General features: G+C 33.4%; 1 protein-coding gene across 1 annotated transcript; it reads right to left on the bottom strand.

The window, feature by feature from the left end:
* Positions 1-2,591: 2,591 nt before the first annotated feature.
* Positions 2,592-9,140, bottom strand: LOC134690237 (uncharacterized). Its single transcript, XM_063550214.1, has 6 exons — positions 9,066-9,140; positions 8,484-8,573; positions 6,455-7,429; positions 5,601-5,822; positions 4,767-4,915; positions 2,592-3,909 (listed from the first exon to the last, which is right to left on the bottom strand). The coding sequence occupies exons 1-6, from the start codon at positions 9,138-9,140 to the stop codon at positions 2,592-2,594; spliced, it is 2,829 nt and encodes a 942-aa protein (XP_063406284.1).
* Between the last annotated feature and the right edge of the window lie 14,042 nt (positions 9,141-23,182).

Raw genomic sequence — 23,182 nt, 5'->3', positions numbered from 1 at the left:
TAACTATCAAGTATTGTCCATATTATGACCGGAAAGTGAAAAAAAATATTTCCTTTTGATGTTTTGATATATGGTAGCATATATGATTGGTAATTCATATACATGTTACTGAAGTTGTATATCCACTGTTTCCATGGTAACCGATAAACAATTTTGTTGAAAAATGTGAATTGTTACAGTATTGTGTTTTATTTTGATATAGATCACAAATAAAAAAAAATATTGCTCAGGCTGATTGTATGTGACATTTTCAAGTGTTCATAGTGATAAATAGCCCAAAAATATGTGTTAATTTGTTGTTTGTTAGATAAAATGGTCCTTTTTGATTCGAAATCAGAATTTTTCTTGACTTCTGTGAAATGATAAAACTCAAAAACGCAACACAGTTGTGGAAATATTCGATATGTACTCCAAAATGAATAATTTGGACTAATAAGTTCAAAAATAAAAATTGGTAGCCAGCAACTAGCACTTAGCTTCATAAGGAATGTGATTTTTTTTAATTCACATAAAAACTATGCTAAATCATAGGAAATATAACCTAAAAAACATTTTTTACCATATTTGTGCAAATATCGTACTTAAACTGTTTCCATAGTAACGAAGCTCATATAGCATGCTATATAGTCTATAATTTTGGGAAAATCATCAAAAATATGGCATTTTAGCATGTCAAAACAACAAAGAAACTGTAGATAATATTTATTTTCAATAATTCCCATAAGGATATGATCAATTATAACAAATAACAATATGTCAGTTGTAACTTTATATATTATTTTGTAGTTGCTATGGTAACTTGAAGAAAACATGTGTTTTCGGTTAAAAATCAAGAAAAATGCGTTACAATTGTTCAAGTCCCCTGCTTAAAAACGCAACAGAGCTGACTTTTCTAAATCACATTTTCTTGAAGCAAATTAGATGTACTATCAACTTATCGAATAAAATTTGGTAGCCCATGATCTAAAAGAAAAAAAAATTTAACAAAAAATTTCCATTTTTTGGGTAATTTCACAAATTGATCAGGAAATATTTGGATACAATGTGATGACCTACAATATTTTTTTTGTCATTTTAGTAAACATTTTAAATGGAAAACATAACAGGGTCAAAGAACAATATGATAACAGTCATTTTCACAAGTAAAAAAAGCCCATAGCAACCGGATTTACACCATAGCAACATTAAAAACTACCTTTGAACCAGGCCTATGTTGCTTAAATTTTAATTTCTGGTCATGTTCAAATGTTTTATCATGTATCTAGAAAGTATTTACAAGCAACATTGAATTACAACAATACTATAAAAAAAAAATATGACCCAACAGCCCTTTTAGCCATAACAAATATTCCATTTCAACATAATTGGTGTTCAGTAAAAGAAGTTTTTTAGTAAAATATCACATTTTTTTTTACATAGCAAGGTATGATAATTGTTTTAAAAAAAAATATATACATGCAATGTCAGAAGATAACATCTGCACTGAAAGCAGCAAAAATGAAATACTAAGCAACATTTAAATTACCTTAACAACAGGGTAAAGTGTTTGCTAAAATTTTCAATCTTTTAATGTCACTTTGGAATTGCACCATTTTTTTTTATAATATTATTAAACAAGGTGTTCACATTTAATCCTGTATTCCATTAACAGTAAACACAATCAATAACAACCTGCACATCTTTCTTCAACACGGTTAGCTGTGAAAGTTCATACTTTATCAATCATTGTCAGCACAGAAGGTACACATTATCTCAATTAACTTTTTTGATATTCACAAAACCATGCTAAAATTTACAAACACGAGATTGTACCACTTTCTTTCAAAAATCAAGACAAAATAAGCCATGGCATGTGTTCATTGCACAAAAATGTATTTGTTTTACCAAAACCAGCTTGATCACACATCAAATTACATAAATACCTTAAAATTGCATCATCAGATGATACTATATAATAGCATCAGTTTTACATCAATTGGGACTTAATGTTGTTTCTGCTTAGTTCATTCACAATTTATGTAAATGGTTTTGATCTTCATATATTTAGTAAACTCATGTCTATTGTCGAAGGCTGTATTATTCATTTTTGTATTCATAATAATAGTGGGAGTGAATTAGCTTTGTATTAAATATATTTAAGGGCAGGTAATTTTTTTACAGATAGTTGATCAGGTTTTTGGTCAATTCATCATCTACTAATTATTCAACTGAATATTTTCTAAAATTGCAATTTTAACCTCAGTGATAATTACATCAGCTATTTGTTAGATATCTTTCCATGAAGAAGTGAAATAATGCTATATAGGTCTATTGTTGGTTAAATATATATATATAAGGGTATGATTTTTTTAATATTCAAAATACATGTATGGGAAAAGGCTGTGGTACTGGATATTTTGATGTCAGATCTAGAGCTTTTCACAAAAAAGATGAAAGTTTCAAATCAGATATTTGCTACTTGATGTTAAACTTACATCAAACAAACTAAAGTATTATTATTTTAAGCATTTATAGAGAAGATTTTTTTTAATTTAAACTACATGTATCAATCAGATCAGAGGTATTGGAAAAAGACCAAAAATGTAAAATGTTTACTGTACAGTATTTGCTAATACAGTTAGCTGAGACATCTCAGTTCTTGATTCTTCTGCTATCATATCACAATCGTCATAAACAGTATTTGATGCTTGTCTTTTTTTTAGTGAAAGTCTGCTAAAAAAACTAGCAATTTGAGAAGGAGAAAGAAAGTGTTCAAGTTGAAATTTCCGGATGCCCTTACTGTTCTTTACATGTCTCATCTCTTTTGCCACATCATCTGGGTCACACTTATATCCAGTAGATTCACCAAACTGAAATTTCTCTGTCATATATTCTATTTGCTCTTTTGAAAATCTCTTCACCTCTCGCTTATTCTTTAATGCCCATCCTTTCTTTAATGTAGATTCTGCTTGTAATGCATGTGTTGTACCAGAATGAAGTACTTTTTCAGCAGAACTTTTGCTTTCCATTAAAGAAGCATGTGTGATTTGTGTACGCTCCTTTATATTCAAATTATTCTTAGGGAAGGTATGTTTACCTCTGTCGAGGTGGTTACATAATTGTCCATATTTCAAAAATGTTGCAATGCAACCGTCTTCAGGACATGTAAATACATTACTACAAATGTTGTCTTCTTCTTCGAGCTCTTCATTTCTAGTTACAGGTACTGGAATGCTTGTATTCAAGGATGATTGAGCAATGATTCTCCATATCACAGTACTTTCACATTTTTTAACAAGAGATGGAATTTCATTTAAAGATTTGGAAGAGAAAACTTTGCCAATGCCAATTTCGAATTGCTTCCAAGCTGTAATTTCATTGTTTGAAAAGAAAAAATTGTACAGAAAACTTATATTTTCAATCTTGGATGTTTTTGAACTTTTGATGGGACTAGGTGGCAATGCAACAACTACTTTAACATTTTTCATTGTTTTTTCTACAGCTGACTTGAATTCTATAGCTGTAATTACATTATTGCCTTCATTTACATATCTTCTTATGCATGCTTTGACATGGGCAGCCTTTCTGTCACAAATTGACTTTCCACCTTGTGGATCAGAAAAGTCCATCCTATTTACTTTTATATTGTACGGATTGTCATTCAGAGCAGTGACTGACAATATGCCATATGATGAATGGTAACATCCAGCATTGTCCGATCTTAAATACAGAGTGTCAACATTGTTGATAGTGGAATTGACATGGTGTAGTAGGTCTTTCAATATAGCATTGGAAGTGACAGCATCTTGCGTAGCAGTATCAAAGATGTGCAGAACTGTCAAACTGTTTTTTCCTTCTTTTTCTTGGAATGTTATGACACTGACATGCCAGGAAAGACCACGTTTGGCAAACCAATTAGACTGAGATTCTCTGAAAAATAAATTTACTTTGAAAAACAAAAAAAATAACACAAACACAGGTGTTCAAGTAAAATATGTATGTTAAGGTGCCTTTAACAATTTAAAAAAAAAAATTGTGCTAGCATAATTTATAGGTGGGGTTGAGCACACACAAAACTGTAAAACACATGTCCTGTCATATGTTTTTGTGCCTGTCCAAGAATGAGAACCTGTAATCCAGTGAACTAAGATTGGGTTGCTGTCTGCTATTGTTCTCTTTTATTATGTGTACATGTTAGTTTTCTCTGTTGCATTGTTTTGCATATTGTCATACCAGCCCTTTTCTAGCTTACAATACATTATAGATTATGTCCATTGTTGAAGGCTGTAACCTGTATCTGTAAGCATCTTTGTCCTTTTGATCTAATTTGGATAGTATTTAATCACATCTCCTTATTTTTAAACAGAATGTGTGAAAAGTATTGATGTTCAAATGCAGAAACTAAAAATATAGACATACACAAAGGCTAGTCATTTTCTATCTAGACAGAACACTATAAAATCTTTATGACCAACTCACATTTTTTGGTCAGATTGTAGATTGTATAATGAAACTATGTATGCATCTATAACTTGTTGGACTGATTATCTAAATATTGATGTAATTGTTACATAAAATATGGCAATTATAGTTGTAGAAGAAATGTGAAAATATATAGTCTATATCATGTGGCTAAAAAAGTAATTGCAAACAGGAAGTAGTTATATGGCAGTTCCACATTTACAACTCTTCATTGTCAAGTTGCAGACCAAATATGAATTCATTTAAAATACATTTACCTAATTTAATAAAACACACATATATATATATATAAAACATGTATATACCTATACTGTAATGGAAGAAATTTCATAGCCCAGTCTCTTTCAATTAAAGCTTCATTTGGTTGCAATGTGTCTAAAACTTTCCCCCTTGCCCTGTCTTGGTTGACAGATCTCACAATGTGTTTCTTCCACTCTATAATTGTTTTAATACCCTGTAATTAAATAAATAAAAATGTGTTAAAGTCTCAAAATAGCCAGGTTGCAAAATATATGACTTATCAATGTAGAATGTTTACTATGTAACTGCAATTACATCAAATATAAAAAAGAAGATGTGGTATGATTGCTCATGAGACAACAACTAACCACGAAAGATCAAAATGACACAAACATTAACAACTATAGGTCACAGTACGGCCTTCAACAATGAGCAAAGCCCATACCGCATAGTCAGCTATAAGTTTTACAATTTACTGAAAAGTTACCTCTCAAATCTGGACAAATAAGAAAAAAAACCTCAAACAATTCCTTAATATCAGGCAAACAATTTCATCATAAGTGCAGTCTTCCTTTTAAGTTTAAGGGATCTAGGTAGAAAACTCTAGTAGTTGGCTACACAAAAATACTCTCTTTCACAAATTTTGCTGAACAAGTTCCAAACTCTTAATGAATGAAAAATCATTTAATGCTGCTATTCGGGATTGTGATTATGATTAAAATTGTGTACATGATATGGGCATGTGCAAAAGTCTTTAGTAGTTGGGGCTAAATAATTTTGAACATTTATCATTTTTTTTTGCTACATTTTTAAATGTATCCTAGTGCATGTAGTGTGTAGACACTGTCCAATATAAAAAAACAAAACAAATAGTGCCCTATATAATGTTGAATAAATACCTGTACAATAATGTATTTTGTGTCATCTTGTTGTTCTTGGTTTGTATATGTTATGCTATCTGCAGCATCCTCTATCAATTTCAAAGTTGTGGTCAGAGCTTCACAGTCATTACAAGAAAGATGATGGGTATGTGTACATTTACTACAGAAACTGTTTTCTTCAGATGACAGGCCAAATCTGCCACAATGATCAGGAACTTCTGAGTCCAAACTAACATGTAACTGAAAAACAAAAAATATACTGTAAGCTATACCTTAAAGATAGTAAAGCAGTACGAGACTGAAAGTTTAAAAAAAGCCTCACTTTTGAAGGACGTACAGTGACATACACATGATACAGATGTAATTGTTTGTGTCAGTCTTCACTTGAGGAGAGTTGTCTCATTGGTAATCCTACCACATCTTCATTTTTTATATTTCGTATACACAAATACAACAATTTCTTATATTTTGGTATGCACAAAGAAATATGATAAAAATATCAACCAGATTCTCAAATTATTTACTAAATAATTACTGACAAATCATTAATTAGCTGAGTGTCATATAATTTGTTTTTATTGAAACACACATGTACCTGGCAGTCCTTTATTTATTGTAAAAGTTTGACTGCATTTAAAAATAAGTTACAATTATGACATATATACAACATTTGAACGAGATCCATCAAGAAATGAAGGTTATTAATACAAAAACCTATCTGGTCAAAACAAAATGGTTGAAGACAAGTGGTCTGACAGACAGGTCAAAATTATGTTGATGATGATCACTATTTGTAATTCACCAATCTTTTACCCTTTTCTGAAACAATAGTGTAACATTACAAATAGAAAGGGTTCATAATATAGAAATACCTTGTAGTGCAGTTTTAAATACTGCTTCCCTTCCATGAGCTGCTTGCTGATCTTTTCTGCCCATTCTTGTCCTTTACCTTCTTTTCCTAATGTCATTACCACACTTTTCAGGTTATCGAAAGCCTGGCTACCATCAGCAGCAAAATTGTCTAAACCTTTCATGGACTTTCTCACATTAGGCTCAATGGCTTCAAGCAGTCTCATGTAAGTCCTTTCAGATAGAATATCAGCGTTCTGGGTTTCTTCACAATACTTTAAATACAGTGTTACTGTTCTTGTACGTACACTATTTAGAATAATCTTAGGAACTTTGAGTGTAATACCAGATGAGATTTTATAAGTGCATTCTCCAAATGGTGAATCAGTCATTATAGCTGGTGAAAGTATGAACTCTAAAAAGTTTTCTATCTGTTGAATAGTAGCCTTTTCTCTAAATTGTTTTTTCTGTAAAACTGGCTTGCCAACACCAACAACCTCAGCATGTTTACGAGCAGATGAAAATTTGTATCTTGACAAATCTGGAATATAGTCTTTGAGTTGATTGTAACTGTAATCTTGTACTAGAAGAGAGAGAATTTGTCTCTGTGTTCCCCAACTTGACATACTGCTATATGCTTTTGAAAATGACTCAAGAGTCTGATCTTTGTATGCATTAGATTCATATAGAACCTCCTCAAATAGTGATTCCTGTTGTGGAACCAATATACCAAGTACACTGTGCATTATTCTTTTTGCTTTCCTGACATAATCATTTTTTGTCCTCTCAGATGCAAGATCAAAGTCAACAGTTAACGTTTTTTTCACAGGACTTATATCTACTGTTTCCAGAAAAGAATTCAGTGACATTTTCCTTTTTCTTGATGGACTTTCCTGTGAATCTTGCCACTCTGAATATTGAGATGACTGTGAATACACAGATTCTGATATGCAGTCGTCCATGCTGTCCATGCTAAGGCAGTTTGTTTGCAAATTTTCCTGAAACATAGATGTAAATTATTTAATTTCCAATTTCAAACGTATCAAATTCAAAAACAATTTAAGTCAATATATCTGATAGAATTGAATATTAAAAAACCCATACTCAGTGCCTTGCAAACCACTTTGATAATTGCATGTCCCATTAAAGATTAATCAAATTGTTTTGAAGCAGAAAATGTTATCACAACATACAATTTGCTTAAAATATGTGGTTTTGTTTCAAATATATATGATAAACATGATTTAATGGTTTCTTAGTTGAATAAACACTAGAAAACATTGAAAACGAAAATTTTCATTTCATATGGTTGAAGAGTAAGTAAATCAATATCAAAATATACATGTATAAAATTTGCATACCCTACAATTATAAGTACCCATTATGAATTTAAATATACAGTACTTTCATTACAGTCTGAACCAATGAGCATATTGTGTCATAAATGAAAAGACAAATGTCATTAATTATTGAAATTGAATTTTTAAAAAGTCAATCAATTAAGAGTTATCTCCCCTTGACTACAAATAAATTAGAGATTTTTTTTGGCATCGTCTTTTATTTGAAGCCTAGTTATAAATATGATTGTAATCATTAATTTGATTTCATCTGTTATAAAAATAGAGCCTCTAAAGAGCCTGCGTCACTCAAATAATTCTATGTGCATGATTAGTAATAGACTCTCTCTTACAAACATTGCAACTAGAATAGAATTAATGACATCCATCTTTTATAGTTAAAAATAATAAACAGAGGACAACAAAGAAAAACAAGTAAGGATAATGAAGGCCATAGACTAAATAAGCTTACTTGGCCTGTGGGTCAGGTGAGCGAAAAAAGTTATCGAATTATATAACCATGAACAATTTTTCAATAGCAATTTGTTACCAGCAAGACACAAGTCTAATATTTCAACTATTGCTGCTTTCTGTATAAATCTCAATCATTTAGGAGACAACCAGGTGTATACAGTTGCAAGCAGTCTACCATCAAATGGTTTATTATAAATAATTATATAGACTACCAAAATGTGATTGAATATGATGACTATACCTCATCAATCTGTAAAAATGCAGCTTTCTTTGCACCCTGTACTGTCTGTTTGCATTGTGTGACTTCACCATAACCATCAATTTGTGAAATCTGTAAACGAAAAATACCTTTACAACTATTTTATCATTTTTATTAGTCCCTACTGATGAAGAGTAGGCGACTTTAGGTTTGTCTGTCTATTTGTCTGACAAGTTTTTAACATTTTTTTTCTTCATGCTTGAAGATAATGATTTGATAATTGGTATATATTTGTTTATCATGAGATCAAGTTTGAAATTTTGTTCCTGTCTGATGATTTTGTACAGAGTTAAGTTCCTTTAACTTAGAAAATTTACTAAAATAATGAGTGTTCTGCCTTTTTTTTTTACCCGGTATGTGACTTTCTATTGCCATGCAATAGTCACAGCAATAGTCACATAATGCATGTTACCATATAATATGGTTATCATCAGTTTTACAGGACATAATGTGTGTACCATGTGGAATATAGACATAGAGTAACCTCTTTGGTTTTATGATTACAGGACTACAGAATGTATATATTATACTATTGTTCTTAAAACAATTGTATAAAAGACTTGCCTCTTCTTTTGTTTCTTCCATTATAAATTCAGCATTTGTAGACTCAGAAGCTTCAACATTGCAATTACTATTCATGCTACTTGAAGGCTGAAAAAAGATAACAGAGTGAAAAAGATGAACACACACATTTATCTCATCTTTACAACTTTAAACTGACCATTATTACTTATAGCTGACTAAACGTATAGGTTTTCTCCTTTTTATTACAAACTTGGTAAATGGTCTAATTTGGTAGGTCATATTCATGAAAAGGGAAGGGTATGGAAGTTACAATATAAGTTGCATATCTAATATCATCTGTGATACGGTTATTGAACTTTGGTGGATAGTTGTCTCATTGGCAAACATACTGCATATTTTTATTTTCATTATGCCATATGTTTATGTAGGTGACATAGAAGGATAATAGAGAAACCAAAGAAGGTCATTGACTGAAATGTCTTACAAAATGGTTTAATTATTATAATAATTGTAAATACTAGTATACAATAAGGGGTGGGTAGATGAATCATTGTCCATCTAATGTTCAAAGTCCATGGGAAAATATTACATGCATATCTAGATGAGAAGATGTTAGTGGATATTATTATGAATCCTGCTCTGAACTAAATCAACAAATGAAATTCAAATCTTAAGTAAATATAAATTTCAATACTTTAATAAATATTAGCTATCAGCTGAATTATAAATTACAGCTATTTTCCTAATACAAGTAGAGCAAAACTTTGGTTAGCTCGTTTGCTTTGTTTGTATATTGTGCAATCATATTAGAATATGATATTTACAGGTTAAACTTTGCCTATAAATTTATTGTTATAAGATGTCAATCTTGTCTACAAATCTTGTATAAACAATTATACAAACAAAGCAAGCAAGCCAACCAAAGTTTTACTTTGCAAGCATTAGGAAATCAGCTGTAAAGGTTTTATCTTAAGCCCTATTGCAATAATGAGTTAAATGAACCTGTCAGTATAGAAAGTTTAATGTGCTTCAGTCAGTATCCCATTGTGTCAAACAATTGAAATATGTTCCATTATCACACGTATCTAGTAGGAAATTATATGAAGGAGCAGACGTACAAATCTAATATAGGTGGCATAGTTACCAATGCAACCTGAATATCAATCTATTACTCCAGATAAACAGATCTATGTTGCTTCCAATAATCAAAAGTAGGCCAATATTTTTTGGGTGATAATTCTACATAACTAGAGGCTCTAAAGAGCCTGTGTCGCTCACCTTGGTCTATGTTAATATTAAACATTGTACACAGATAGATTCATGACAAAATTGTGTTTTGGTGATGGTGATGTGTTTGTAGATCTTACTTTACTAAACATTTTTGCTGCTTACAATTATCTCTATCTATAACAGTAGTTTCTGTGGAAAATGTTAGTGAAAATCTACAAATTTTGTGAAAATTATTAAAAATTGACTTTGAAGGGCAATAACTCCTTAGGGGGTCAATTGACTATTTTGGTCATGTTGACTTATTTTTAGTTCTTACTTTGCTGTACATTATTGCTGTTTACAGTTTATCCCTATCTATAATAATATTCAAGATAAAAACAAAAAACACAGCAAAATTTCCTTAAAATTACCAATTCAGGGGCAGCAACCTAACAACCGATGATCCAATTCATCTGAAAATTCCAGGGCAGATAGAGCTTGACCTGATCAACAATTTTACTTCGTGTCAGATTTACTCTTTATGCTTTGGTTTTTGAGTTATAAGCCAAAAACTGCATTTTACCCCTATGTTATAATTTTAGACGTGGCTGCCATCTTGGTTAGTTGGCCGGGTCATCGGACACAATTTTTAAACTAGATACCCCAATGATGATTGTGGCCAAGTTTCAATTAATTTGGCTGCGCAGTTTCAGAGGAGAAGATTTTTCTAAAAGATTACTAAGATTTACGAAAAATGGTTAAAAATTGACTATAAAGGGCAATAACTCCTAAAGTGGTCAACTGACCATTTTGGTCACGTTGACTTATTTGTAGATCTTACTTTGCTGAACATTATTGCTGTTTACAGTTTATCTCTGTCTGAAATAATATTCAAGATAATAACCAAAAACAACAAAATTTCCTTAAAATTACCAATTCAGGGGCAGCAACCTAACAACGGAATGTCAGATTCATCTGAAAATTTCAGGGCAGATAGATCTTAACCTGTTAAACAATTTTACCCCATGTCAGATTTGCTCTAAATGCTTTGGTTTTTGAGTTATAAGCCAAAAACTGCATTTTACCCCTATGTTCTATTTTTAGCCATGGCGGCCATCTTGGTTGGTTGGCGGGGTCACCGGACACAATGGGTGCAATCAACAGTTTTTTTCTATGACGTCACATTTTTAGGGACCATGCATAAGTGACCCTTAGTGGTGGACTGATTAATAAAGATACTTGTATAAAACTTGATATCACTGGAATCAGAATGTTCTCTAGTTTATAATGAAATAAAAATAATGTGTACTTTTAATATATTAAAAACATTCCATCCAATGAACATGGGGGAAAAAGGCTCTAATTTTGACAGAAAAAACTTGAAACCAGGTCATGTGCACAGACATGAAGACATGATCCATGCACATTTTTCATAATCAAAACTGTATGAAATTTGTAGGTTTTTACCTGGCCTTTCAAAAAAATCTTGTTTCAGGGTACGGTTTCCTGCTCCGAAAAGAGCTACAGTGGCTGCAAATAAGTTTTCAATTTTCACTGCCAAAAAAACAGGATGTTTACAAAGTTGTCTCCCCTCAAAACATGTAAAGTTAATTGAATTTTTAAAAATATTTCAATCATTCAACCTGTTTTAATTGAAAGCTAATTAACTATTTTTTACAATCAAACACAAAAAACATGATACTTTTGCACCAATTGAGTTAATAAACAGGGGTTTCCCTCCATGGTTATTTTTAGTCAGGGAATAACCCCTAGTTTTTTATACGAAACTGTTTATAGCACCCTTAAGGCAAAACTTTATATTCAATATATTAAAATTTCTTAGCTTTTCTGAATCTGTACACTATACCGATTAAAATGATGTCTTACTTTAAGGATTGTGACCACGAATAGTGATAATACAGCTCTTTTCTCATGTCGCGTAGTACTGACATATTGGCCAGTGGCAAACAGTTAAACCAGCTAATTCCAAACATTTCCTGTATCTCATTTTCATCAGTTTTACAAAGAAAATAATTCATAAAATAGAATAAAAACTATGAAATAAGCATGACTAAAGTTACTTGAAATATATTTTGTCCCTAGTATTATGTGAACTAAGTTATAGCTGAGTTGAGAAAAATATGGAAAAAGTTTTTTTTTTAGGAATGGCACATGTACCTTCAAGACTATAAAAAGTACCAAATATATAATATAATGAATTAAGATTTATGTCACACTGATCAGTAGTAAAGGTCAAAGTAGAAAATATCTACACTTTAAATGTGCAACCTATGGTTTCAAATATATGAGAGATTAAATAAAATATCATGACGTCGCAAAAAGATGCAAAAAACTTCAATATTCGCGCAGAGTCTGGTTTTCTTATTTCTGGTTGCTATGTACAAATCTGTAATATTTGCATTAAATATACCAAACTGATGCTTTTAAATTAAAGTATACATGCCGTACAATATTTTTCAGAATTATTTTACTCCATTCGCATGCACTTTTCTATGCTAAAACATCACTATAATATATATTTGTCCCTTTAAGGGTGCAATCAACAGTTTTTTTCTATGACGTCACATTTTTAGGGACCATGCATAAGTGACCCTTAGTGGTGGACTGATTAATAAAGATACTTGTATAAAACTTGATATCACTGGAATCAGAATGTTCTCTAGTTTATAATGAAATAAAAATAATGTGTACTTTTAATATATTAAAAACATTCCATCCAATGAACATGGGGGAAAAAGGCTCTAATTTTGACAGAAAAAACTTGAAACCAGGTCATGTGCACAGACATGAAGACATGATCCATGCACATTTTTCATAATCAAAACTGTATGAAATTTGTAGGTTTTTACCTGGCCTTTCAAAAAAATCTTGTTTCAGGGTACGGTTTCCTGCTCCGAAAAGAGCTACAGTGGCTGCAAATAAGTTTTCAATTTTCACTGCCAAAAAAACAGGATGTTTACAAAGTTGTCTCCCCTCAAAACATGTAAAGTTAATTGAATTTTTAAAAATATTTCAATCATTCAACCTGTTTTAATTGAAAGCTAATTAACTATTTTTTACAATCAAACACAAAAAACATGATACTTTTGCACCAATTGAGTTAATAAACAGGGGTTTCCCTCCATGGTTATTTTTAGTCAGGGAATAACCCCTAGTTTTTTATACGAAACTGTTTATAGCACCCAATGATGATTATGGCCAAGTTTGGTTAAATTTGGCCCAGTAGTTTCAGAGGAGAAGATTTTTGTAAAAGTTAACGCCGGACGCCGGACGACGACGACGGACGCCAAGTGATGAGAAAAGCTCACTTGGCCCTGTGGGCCAGGTGAGCTAAAAAGCAATAATGACTTAACAGGAACTGATTTAAAGCAAAAGAGCACAGAACGTTAAATTATTGTGCTCTTTCCAATAAAATATTGAATTGAATTGAATTATGAATGATAAATTTACAAAATATATTTGTTTGTTGTTTGAGATTTCAAAATCACCCCCCCCCCCCCCCCCCCCCCCCCCAAAGTTTACTAACATCCATAATCTGATGGACATATTATCTAAAACTTACCATTGGCAGATCAATAGGTGGGTCAGGGGTTTGGAACCCTCTTTTTTTTTATATGACAACCAATGGTGAATGCATTTGAATGGGAGCATATAGTTGGACACCCCTTTTACTCTGGGTTGGGCCCCCCTTTTTTAAATGGTTGGATCCTCCCCTGTTTACACTGAAGGAACAGTTATCACCTTCATTATGACATCATGATTATATTCAGAGACAAAGTCAGTCATTAGTTTAGAACTATCTTTTGAGAAACTTTTTTATTACCAATACCATGTTATAGTATACATGTTATACAGACATGACAGAATTTTAATGTTATACAGAATTTTAATGTAAATACGAATTTTAAAGAAACTTACAGGCATTGTTTTCTGTCATGTTTAATAACAATTCCTCCTCCTGTTCCACATTATCATTGCTTCAGAGTGTGAAAAACAAAACCGTCTGCTTGCCTGCTTGTTGACAATGACAATCTTGTCAACTTCCTGTGCATTTAGTTTATCTCTAGGCGAAGAGTTCAATCAGGGGAGATAATCATCTTCAATACAAGCACTTTTAGTACTATGTTCTGAAGCAAATTTTGTCTTTTCTAGTTGCTGGCTACCAATTTTTATTTTTGAACTTATTAGTCCAAATTATTCATTTTGGAGTACATATCGAATATTTCCACAACTGTGTTGCGTTTTTGAGTTTTATCATTTCACAGAAGTCAAGAAAAATTCTGATTTCGAATCAAAAAGGACCATTTTATCTAACAAACAACAAATTAACACATATTTTTGGGCTATTTATCACTATGAACACTTGAAAATGTCACATACAATCAGCCTGAGCAATATTTTTTTTTATTTGTGATCTATATCAAAATAAAACACAATACTGTAACAATTCACATTTTTCAACAAAATTGTTTATCCGTTACCATGGAAACAGTGGATATACAACTTCAGTAACATGTATATGAATTACCAATCATATATGCTACCATATATCAAAACATCAAAAGGAAATATTTTTTTTCACTTTCCGGTCATAATATGGACAATACTTGATAGTTACTGACACTGTCTCTTTAAACTACAGTTCAAACATTGTTTATGTTGTGCGGTGCTTGTACAAAATTAATTATTTATTGAATCTCTATATATAAAATTTAAGTGATACTGTGTTTTTTTTTTAATATAGCCTCGCCATTAATGCCATTAAAACTAAATTTCCTGAACTTGACATTCTCCTGCAATTCGCATAAACCGCTATACTATACCAGGCTCAAATACACACAAAACCGTTATATTACACACAAAAGTTCACAGCCTGAAATGTCCCACCTTTATTGATATTATGTCGTTAGTCCAATATAGAAAGCTTTACTTCAACTATTACTTAAACTTAACATGATCGAAGAAAATGAGGTCAAGGTCATATAAACAAAACGAGAAATACATAAAACAATAATTTATTACACTAAGTATAACTGACCTTTTATATAATATTTCGAAGAAACAGGCGTCAATTAACAAAGAAAACAAAATTTGACAAATGAACCATCGAAATGAAGCCAAGGTCAGATAACACTTGCCTGACAGACATTATGATATACACATTACATTCCTTCCACACAACAACTACAGTCGACATATAGCTTAAAGATTACTAAAAACAGACCAAAACACTAAAAATTAACACTGCAATGAACCATGAAAATGAGGTCAAGGTCAAATAAAACCTGTTAGACTGACATGAACATCCTGAAATATTTCCACACATTAAAAATAGTTCACCTGTTGCATATAGTATAAGATAAAGACTAAGACTCAACAAGAATGCACACGCTGAAATGTTTTGCCTTATTTACTCGCAATTGAAATTATGTTGATAGTTTTAAATATAAAACTTTACTGCAACTATCACATAAACTAAACATAATCAAAGAAAATGAGGTCTAGGGTCAGATAAACCAAACTGAAAATCCATGTACATCTACAATCATACCATACACAAAACAGGCTTTAAATTAACATGCATATCTAAAAAGACTTAACAGGAGAACTTAACATTGATTAATGAACCATGCATGACAATGAGGTCAAGGTTAGATATATCCTTCCAGACAGAAATGGTTACCTTACAATCATTTCATACACCACATAAAGGTGCCCTATTGCTAACAGAATTAGACCAAAAAACACAAACTTTACACTGGGCAATAAACATTAAAAATTAGGTCAAGGTCATATACAACATGTCTGACTGACATGTACACAAAATATAGCTGATTTATGTCATACAGTATAAGAAAAATAAACAAAACACAATAACTTAACTGTGTCCACTGAACCATGAAAATGAGGACGATGTCTGACAGACGACACCTGCCGGTCGGACATGTACACCTTACAAGTATACCATACACCAAATATAGTTGACCTATTGCATACACTATTAGAAAAATAGACCATAACACAAAAACTTAGCTATAACCACTGAACCATGACAATGAGGTCAAGGTCAGATGACACCTAACAGTTGGGCATGTATACCTCACAATAATTCCATTCACCAAATATAGTAGACCTGTCGCTTATTATATCTGAGATAAAGATGTGTTGAAAGCCGTACATTGACCTATAATGGTTCATTTTTTTGAATTGTTGTTGGAATGGAGAGTTGTCTCATTGACACTCACACCACATCTTCCTATATATATTGACTAAAACTCAACCTTTTTCACTGATCCATTAAATAAGATCGAGGTCAATTGAAAACTGTCTGACGTGTATGAGGACTTTGCAAGGTACGCACATACTGAAAAAAAGTTATCATATTACTCATAATAAAAAAGAAATTAACATTACAAAAACACTTAACGTTTCTCAAGTAGTCACTGACACATGAAAATAAGGTCAAGGACAATGGACATAATTATGACAGACGGAAACTTCGTAAAATAAGTCATTTGTATACCAAGTATGAATCATTCAGGTCTTCCAATTTTTTTAAATATAAAGCTTTTAAAAAGTTAGCTAATGCCGCCGCCACCAGATCACTATCCCTATGTATGTCGAGCTTTCTGCGACAGGTGTTGCCAGCTCGACAAAAACTATTTAAAAATATTTCTAAGTAACTTTATATCTTACAAAGACACTTTCTTTCCTTAATGATTATTCTATGAAAAGCATGGATTGGTTGTCCGATTTGTCCACATCATGGAATTATGTAGTATGTAAACAGAGGCGGTTTTAGGGGGACACGGTGCCACTCTCCTATCGGAGCTTCACACATGTTTATGAGTAATGCATAGACTTTTTCAACGTATCAATCCAAGCTTTGGTTTGCCAGACCCCCTCCCTCACTTTTTCAAAATCAATCCTGAATCTGAACGTGATAAATCCTTTATCACGTCATTATTTTAAGAAGCCAATGCGGGTTGTTACCCCGTTTGTAGAAAGAAAATATTCGTTTGCGCTCATAATTTGTCTTTATTTATTGAATAAATAAGCTTAAGGCATAATTTAAAAGGGGGATATGATAAAAGCTCTATGAGCTTTACCCGACATTGCGACATCTCGTCTCTTTTCACAACAGATCTCAAGGGGTGACAAGGGTATAGAAATAAAGTCATCCCTTGTTTTCGTCTTCTTCCACACCGGATATCAAGGAGTTACTATGGTATACAGATATTGTCATCCCTTAGTCACTTCATTTTTACATCGGAACTCAAAGTGTTACTGTAGTATCAAGTGCTCCCTAATGTTCGCCTAAACTCGGTGTGCTACATTGTATAAAGTGTTCCTTAAGGTTCACCGAAACTGGGTGTTTTCTAATGTGGTCCTTAATGCTCACTAAACATGGGTGTGCAAATGTACTCTAAAGTGCTTCTTAGGTCAACCAAACCTGGATATGCTCTACAGTGCTCCTTAAGGGCCATCAAAACTGGGTGTGTTCTAAAGTGTACTCTTAAGTGCTCCTCAAGGTTCACCAAAACTGGGTGTGTTCTAAAGTGTACTCTAAAGTGCTCCTCAAGGTTCACCAAAACTGGGTGTGTTCTAAAAGAGGGACGAAAGATACCAAGGGGACAGTCAAACTCGTAAATCTAAAACAAACTGACAACGCCATGGCTAAAAATGAAAAAGACAAACAGAAAACAATAGTACACATGACACAACATAGAAAACTAAAGAATAAACAACACGAACCCCACCAAAAACTAGGGGTGATCTCAGGTGCTCCGGAAGGGTAAGCAGATCCTGCTCCACATGCGGCACCCGTCGTGTTGCTTATGGGATTACAAATCCGGAAAATAGTCTAATTCGGTAGGTCAAATTCATGAAAAAGAAGGGGATTGTAGTTACGACGTAAGGAACATATCCGATATCATTTGTGAAACGGTTATTCTATAACGGTCAACCAACTCGTGATGGCGTCCGTAAAATTTACGAAGGGATGATTTCAACTTCATCATTGGAAAGTGTACTCTAAAGTGCTCCTTAAGGTTCACCAACACTGGGGGTGCCCTTAAATGCTCCTTAAAGTCCGCCAAACTTATATGTGCTCTATAATGCTCCTTAACCAGAACTTGGTTTACGCTTAAGTGTACAATAAGGTTCATTAAAACTGGGTGTACTCTAAGGTGCCACTGATGGTTCACCAATACTAGGTGTACACTAAAGTGGTCCATAAGATTCACCAAAAAGGGACGTGCTCGAAAGTGCTCCCTAATGTTCGTCAAACCTTGGTGTTCATTAAAGTTATCCTAAAGGTTCAACAAAACTGGGTGTGCTCTAAAGTGGTCTCAGAATTCATCAAAACAGGGTGTAATCGAAAGTGCCCCTCAATTTCCAACAAAACAGGGTATTCTCTAAAGTGCTCCGTAAGGTTCAAAAACACTTGGTGTACTATAAAGTGCCCCCTTATGTTCGGCAACACTTAGTGTAATCTAAAGTGTTCCTTAAAGATTACCAGAACTGGGTGTTAACTAAAGTGCTCCGTAAGTTTCACCAAAACTACGTGTACTCTTAAGTGCTCTGTAAGGTTCATCAACAACTGGGTGTTCTTTAAGGGACGTATACTTGTTTAGGTTAACAAAACTCGGTGTATGCTAAAGTGCTCCGTAAGTTTCACCAAAACTGGGCGTACTCTTTAGTGCTCCGTAATGTCTGCCAAACCTGGATATGCCTCAAAGTGCTCCATATGGTTCACCAACACTGTGTGTACGCTAAATGTTTCATAAGGTTCACCAAAACTGGGTTTGCTCTAAAGTGGTTTTAAATGTTCATCAAAACTTTGTATCCTCTAAAGTGTCCCGTACGGTTTACCCAAACTAGCTATATAGGTGTACACTAAAGTGGTCAATAAGTTTCACCAAAAAGGGACGTGCTCCTTAATGTTCCCCAAACCTGGGTGTTCATTAAAGTGCTTCTTAAGGTTCACCAAAACTGGGTGTGCTCTAAAGTGGTCTCAAGATTCATCAAAACTGGGTGTATTCGAAAGTGTCCCTCAAGTTACAACAAAACAGCGCCAATGTATTGTATTAATTGTCACATGTATTGATTTGTATTATCTCCCTTACTCCATGTCATGATTATACATGTATGATTGATGGATTATCTCCCTTACTCCATGTCATGATTATACATGTATGATTGATGGATTATCTCCCTTACTCCATGTGTCATGATTATACATGTATGATTGATGGATTATCTCCCTTACTCCATGTGTCATGATTATACATGTATGATTGATGGATTATTTCCATTTACTGTTTACCGCCTCACGATCATTATTAAATGTGCCTATCTAACGATCACCTGTGTTATAGTTGTCTCTGCTTACTGGAACAGGGGGTGCTCTAAAGTGCCCCGTAAGGTACAAAAACACTTGGTGTACTCTAAAATGCTCCCTAATGTTCGACAAAACTAAGTGTAATCTAACGTGCCCCTTAAGGCTTACCAAAGCTAGGTATACTCTGAAGTGCTATGTAAGGTTCATAAAAAAAACTGAATGTGCTCTTAAGTACGTATTATCGTTCAAGTTCACAAAACTGGTTGTATGCTAATGTGCTCCGTAAGTTTTATCAAAACTGGTTGTGCTCTAAAGTGTTCTTTAAGGTTAACAAAAACTGGATGTATTCTGAAGTGCTCTGTAAGGTTAACCAAAACTAACTAAACTAATTATAACGTGCTCCTTATGGTTCACAAACAAGGGTGTAATAAATGATCGTCAAAACTTATTGCACTCTACAATGCCCCGTAAGGTTCACTCAAACTGGGTTTGCTTTAAAGCTGTCCTTTAGGTTCATCAAAACTGGATGTACTCTAAAGTGTCCCTTACAGGTAGCCAAAAAGGGGGTACCCTAAGGTGCTCTTCAAATTCCGACAAACCTTGATGTACTCTTCAGTGCTCCTTAAGGTTCACCAGAACTGGGTATACGCGTAAGTGTTCCATAAGGTTCATCAAAACTTGGTGTACTTAAAGGTAATCCTTATTGTTCACCAAAACCGGGCGTGCTTTATAGTGCTCCTTAAGCTTTAATAAAACTGGATGTACTAGTACTCTAAAGTGCTCAGTAAGGTTCATCAAAACTCGGTGTATTCTAACGTACTCCTTATGGTTCACAAACAACGGTGCAGTCTTCAAAACTAATTGTACTGTAAAGTGCTCCGTAAGGTTCACAAAAACTGGGTTTGCTCTAAAGTGATCATTAAGGTTCATCGAAACTGGGTGTACTCGAAAGTGGGCCACCAGGTTCATTTAAACTGGATGTGTTTTCTAAATTGCTCTTTAAGGTTCACCAAAACTAGTTATGCTCTAAAGTGCTCCTTAAGGTTTACAAAAACTGGGTGTGCTCTAAAGTGTCCCATAAGGATCACCAAAACTGGGTATGCTCTAAAGTGTCACATAAGGATCACCAAAACTGGGTATGCTCTAAAGTGTCACATAAGGATCACCAAAACTGGGTATGCTCTAAAGTGGTTTAGGTCCTACAAAACTCGGTGTACTCTAAGGTGCTCCTTAATGTTCACCAAAACCGGGCGTGCTTTATAGTGCTCCTTAAGGTTCATCAACACTGGGTGTGCTCTTAAATGCTCCTTAAAGTTCATCAAAACCGGGTGTGCTTTAAAATGCTTGTTAAGATTCATCCAAACTGGGTGTACTCTAAAGTGCTCCTTAATGATCGTCAAAACTATAGTGTGCTCTGAAGTGCTCCTTAAGGTTCACCAACACTGGGTGTACTCTTATGTGCTCCGTAAGTTTTATCAAAACTACTTCTACTCTAAAGTGCTCTGTAAGGTTCACCAAGAATTGGTGTATGCTCAAGAGATCCTGATGATTTTACTAAAAATGGGTGTACTCTACGTAAGTGTTCCTTAAGGTTCACAGAAAATGGATGTGCTCTAAAGTGATCCTTATGATTCACCAAAATTGGGTGTGCTTGTAAGTGGTCCTTAAGGTTACAATGTAACAAAACTGGGAGTGCTCTAAAGTGGTCCATAAGGTTAACCAAATCTGGGTGTGCCCTCCAGTGCTCCTTAAGGTTCATCAAATCTGGAAGTGCCCTAAGTGCTGATGAAGGTCCTACAAAACTGGGTATACTCTAAGGTGCTCCATAATGTCCACCAAATCTCGGTGTGCTTTAAAGTGCTCCGTAAGGTTAGAAAAATGTGGGTGTACTCTAAAGTGTTCTTTAACATGTTTAAGATTCACCAAAACTGGGTGTTTACTAAAGTGCTCTGTTAGGATCACCAAAACTACATGTATTCTCAAATGCTCTGTAAAGTTCACCAGATGTGGGTTTGCACTAAAGTACGTATACTCGTTAATTTTCACAACACTGTGTGTATGTTTAAGTGCTCCGTGAGTTTCATCAAAACTACGTGTACTTTAAAGTGCTCTGCAAGTTTCACGAAAATTGTGTGTGCTCCTAAATACTCGTTAAGGCTTGCCAAAAACTTGGTGTATGCTAAAGTGCTCTTGAAGATTTTGCTAACACTCGGTGTACTGTTATGTGTTTCTTAAGGTTTACAAACTAGAGGTTCTCAAGAGCCTGTCTCGTTCACCTGTTAATGTGTTTACTGATGTCGGCCATCTTCGTTGGTAGACCGGTCATTAGACACTTTTAAAAAAAATAGATACCCTAGTATTATGATTGTGGCCAAGTTTGGTTAAATTTGGACAAGTAGTTTTAGAAAAGATTTTTATACAAGTTACAAAAATGACGAAAAGTTGTTCAATATAGACTATAAAGGACAATAACTCCTTAAGGGGTCCTCTAACAATTTTGATCATCTGACTTATTTGTAGATCTTACTTTGCTGAACATTATTGCTGTTTACAGTTTATCTCTAACTATAATAGTATTCAAGATGATAACCAAAAACGTCAAAATTTCCTTAAAATCACCAATTTTAGGGTAGCAACCCAACAGGTTGTCCGATTCAACTGAAAATTTGTGAGGGAATATATCTTATTCTGATGGACATTTCAATCTTGAAAGATTTTCCCTAAATGTCTTAGTTTCAAAGATATAAAGCAAAAAATGCATTCTACCACTATGTTCTAATTTTAGCCATGTAGACCATTTTGTTTGGTAGGCTGGGTCATCGGACACATTTTTAAAACTATAAACCACAATGATAATTGTGGCCAAGTTTGGTTAAATTTGGCAAAGTAGTTTTAGAGAAGAAGATTTTTAGAAAAGTTACAAAAAATGATGAAAAGTTGTTAAAAATTTACTATAAAGGGCAATAACTCCTTAAGGGGTCGACTGACAATTTTGATCATTTGACTTATTTGTAGGTCTTACTTTTCTAAACATTTTTGCTGTTTACAGTTTATCTCTATCTATAATAGTATTCAAGATAACAACCAAAAACTGCAAAATTTTCTTATTATATTTTCTTTTAATGCTTTGGTTTTTGAGTTATAAGCCAAAAACTGCATTTTACCCCTATGTTCTATTTATAGCCATGGCGGCCATCTTGGTTGGTTTGACGGGTCACGCCACACATTTTTGAAACTAGATACCCCAAAGATGATTGTGGCCAAGTTTGGTAGAATTTGGTCCAGTAGTTTCAGAGGAGAAGATTTTTGTAAAAGTTTACGGACGACGGACGACAAGTGATGAGAAAAGCTCACTTGACCTTTCAGGTCAGGTGAGCTAAAAATGGACGTGCTCTAAAGTGTTCCTTAATGTGTTTGCCAAATGTGGATGTGCATGAAAGTGTGCATTAAGATTCACCAAAACTGGGTGTACTCTAAAGTAGCCCTTAAGGGTCAGTAAAACTGGGTTTCCTTTTAAAGTGCTTATTTTAAGGCTTAACAAAATTTGGTGTGGTTCAAAGTGCTCATTTAGGTTTATCACATC

The sequence above is a fragment of the Mytilus trossulus genome, chromosome 11 (assembly GCF_036588685.1).
Source record: "Mytilus trossulus isolate FHL-02 chromosome 11, PNRI_Mtr1.1.1.hap1, whole genome shotgun sequence".
NCBI classification, from domain to species: domain Eukaryota; kingdom Metazoa; phylum Mollusca; class Bivalvia; order Mytilida; family Mytilidae; genus Mytilus; species Mytilus trossulus.
This window is presented reverse-complemented; position numbering and strand designations above follow the sequence as displayed.

Coding starts and splice junctions, on each gene's coding strand:
- LOC134690237 (XM_063550214.1), bottom strand. CDS start 9,140: ATGAATAGTAATTGCAATGTTGAAGCTTCTGAGTCTACAAATGCTGAA. Junction 7,430..8,483: donor CATTTTTACAGATTGATGAG/GTATAGTCATCA, acceptor TCTATGTTTCAG/GAAAATTTGCAAACAAACTG. Junction 4,916..5,600: donor CAAAATACATTATTGTACAG/GTATTTATTCAA, acceptor ATTTAATTACAG/GGTATTAAAACAATTATAGA.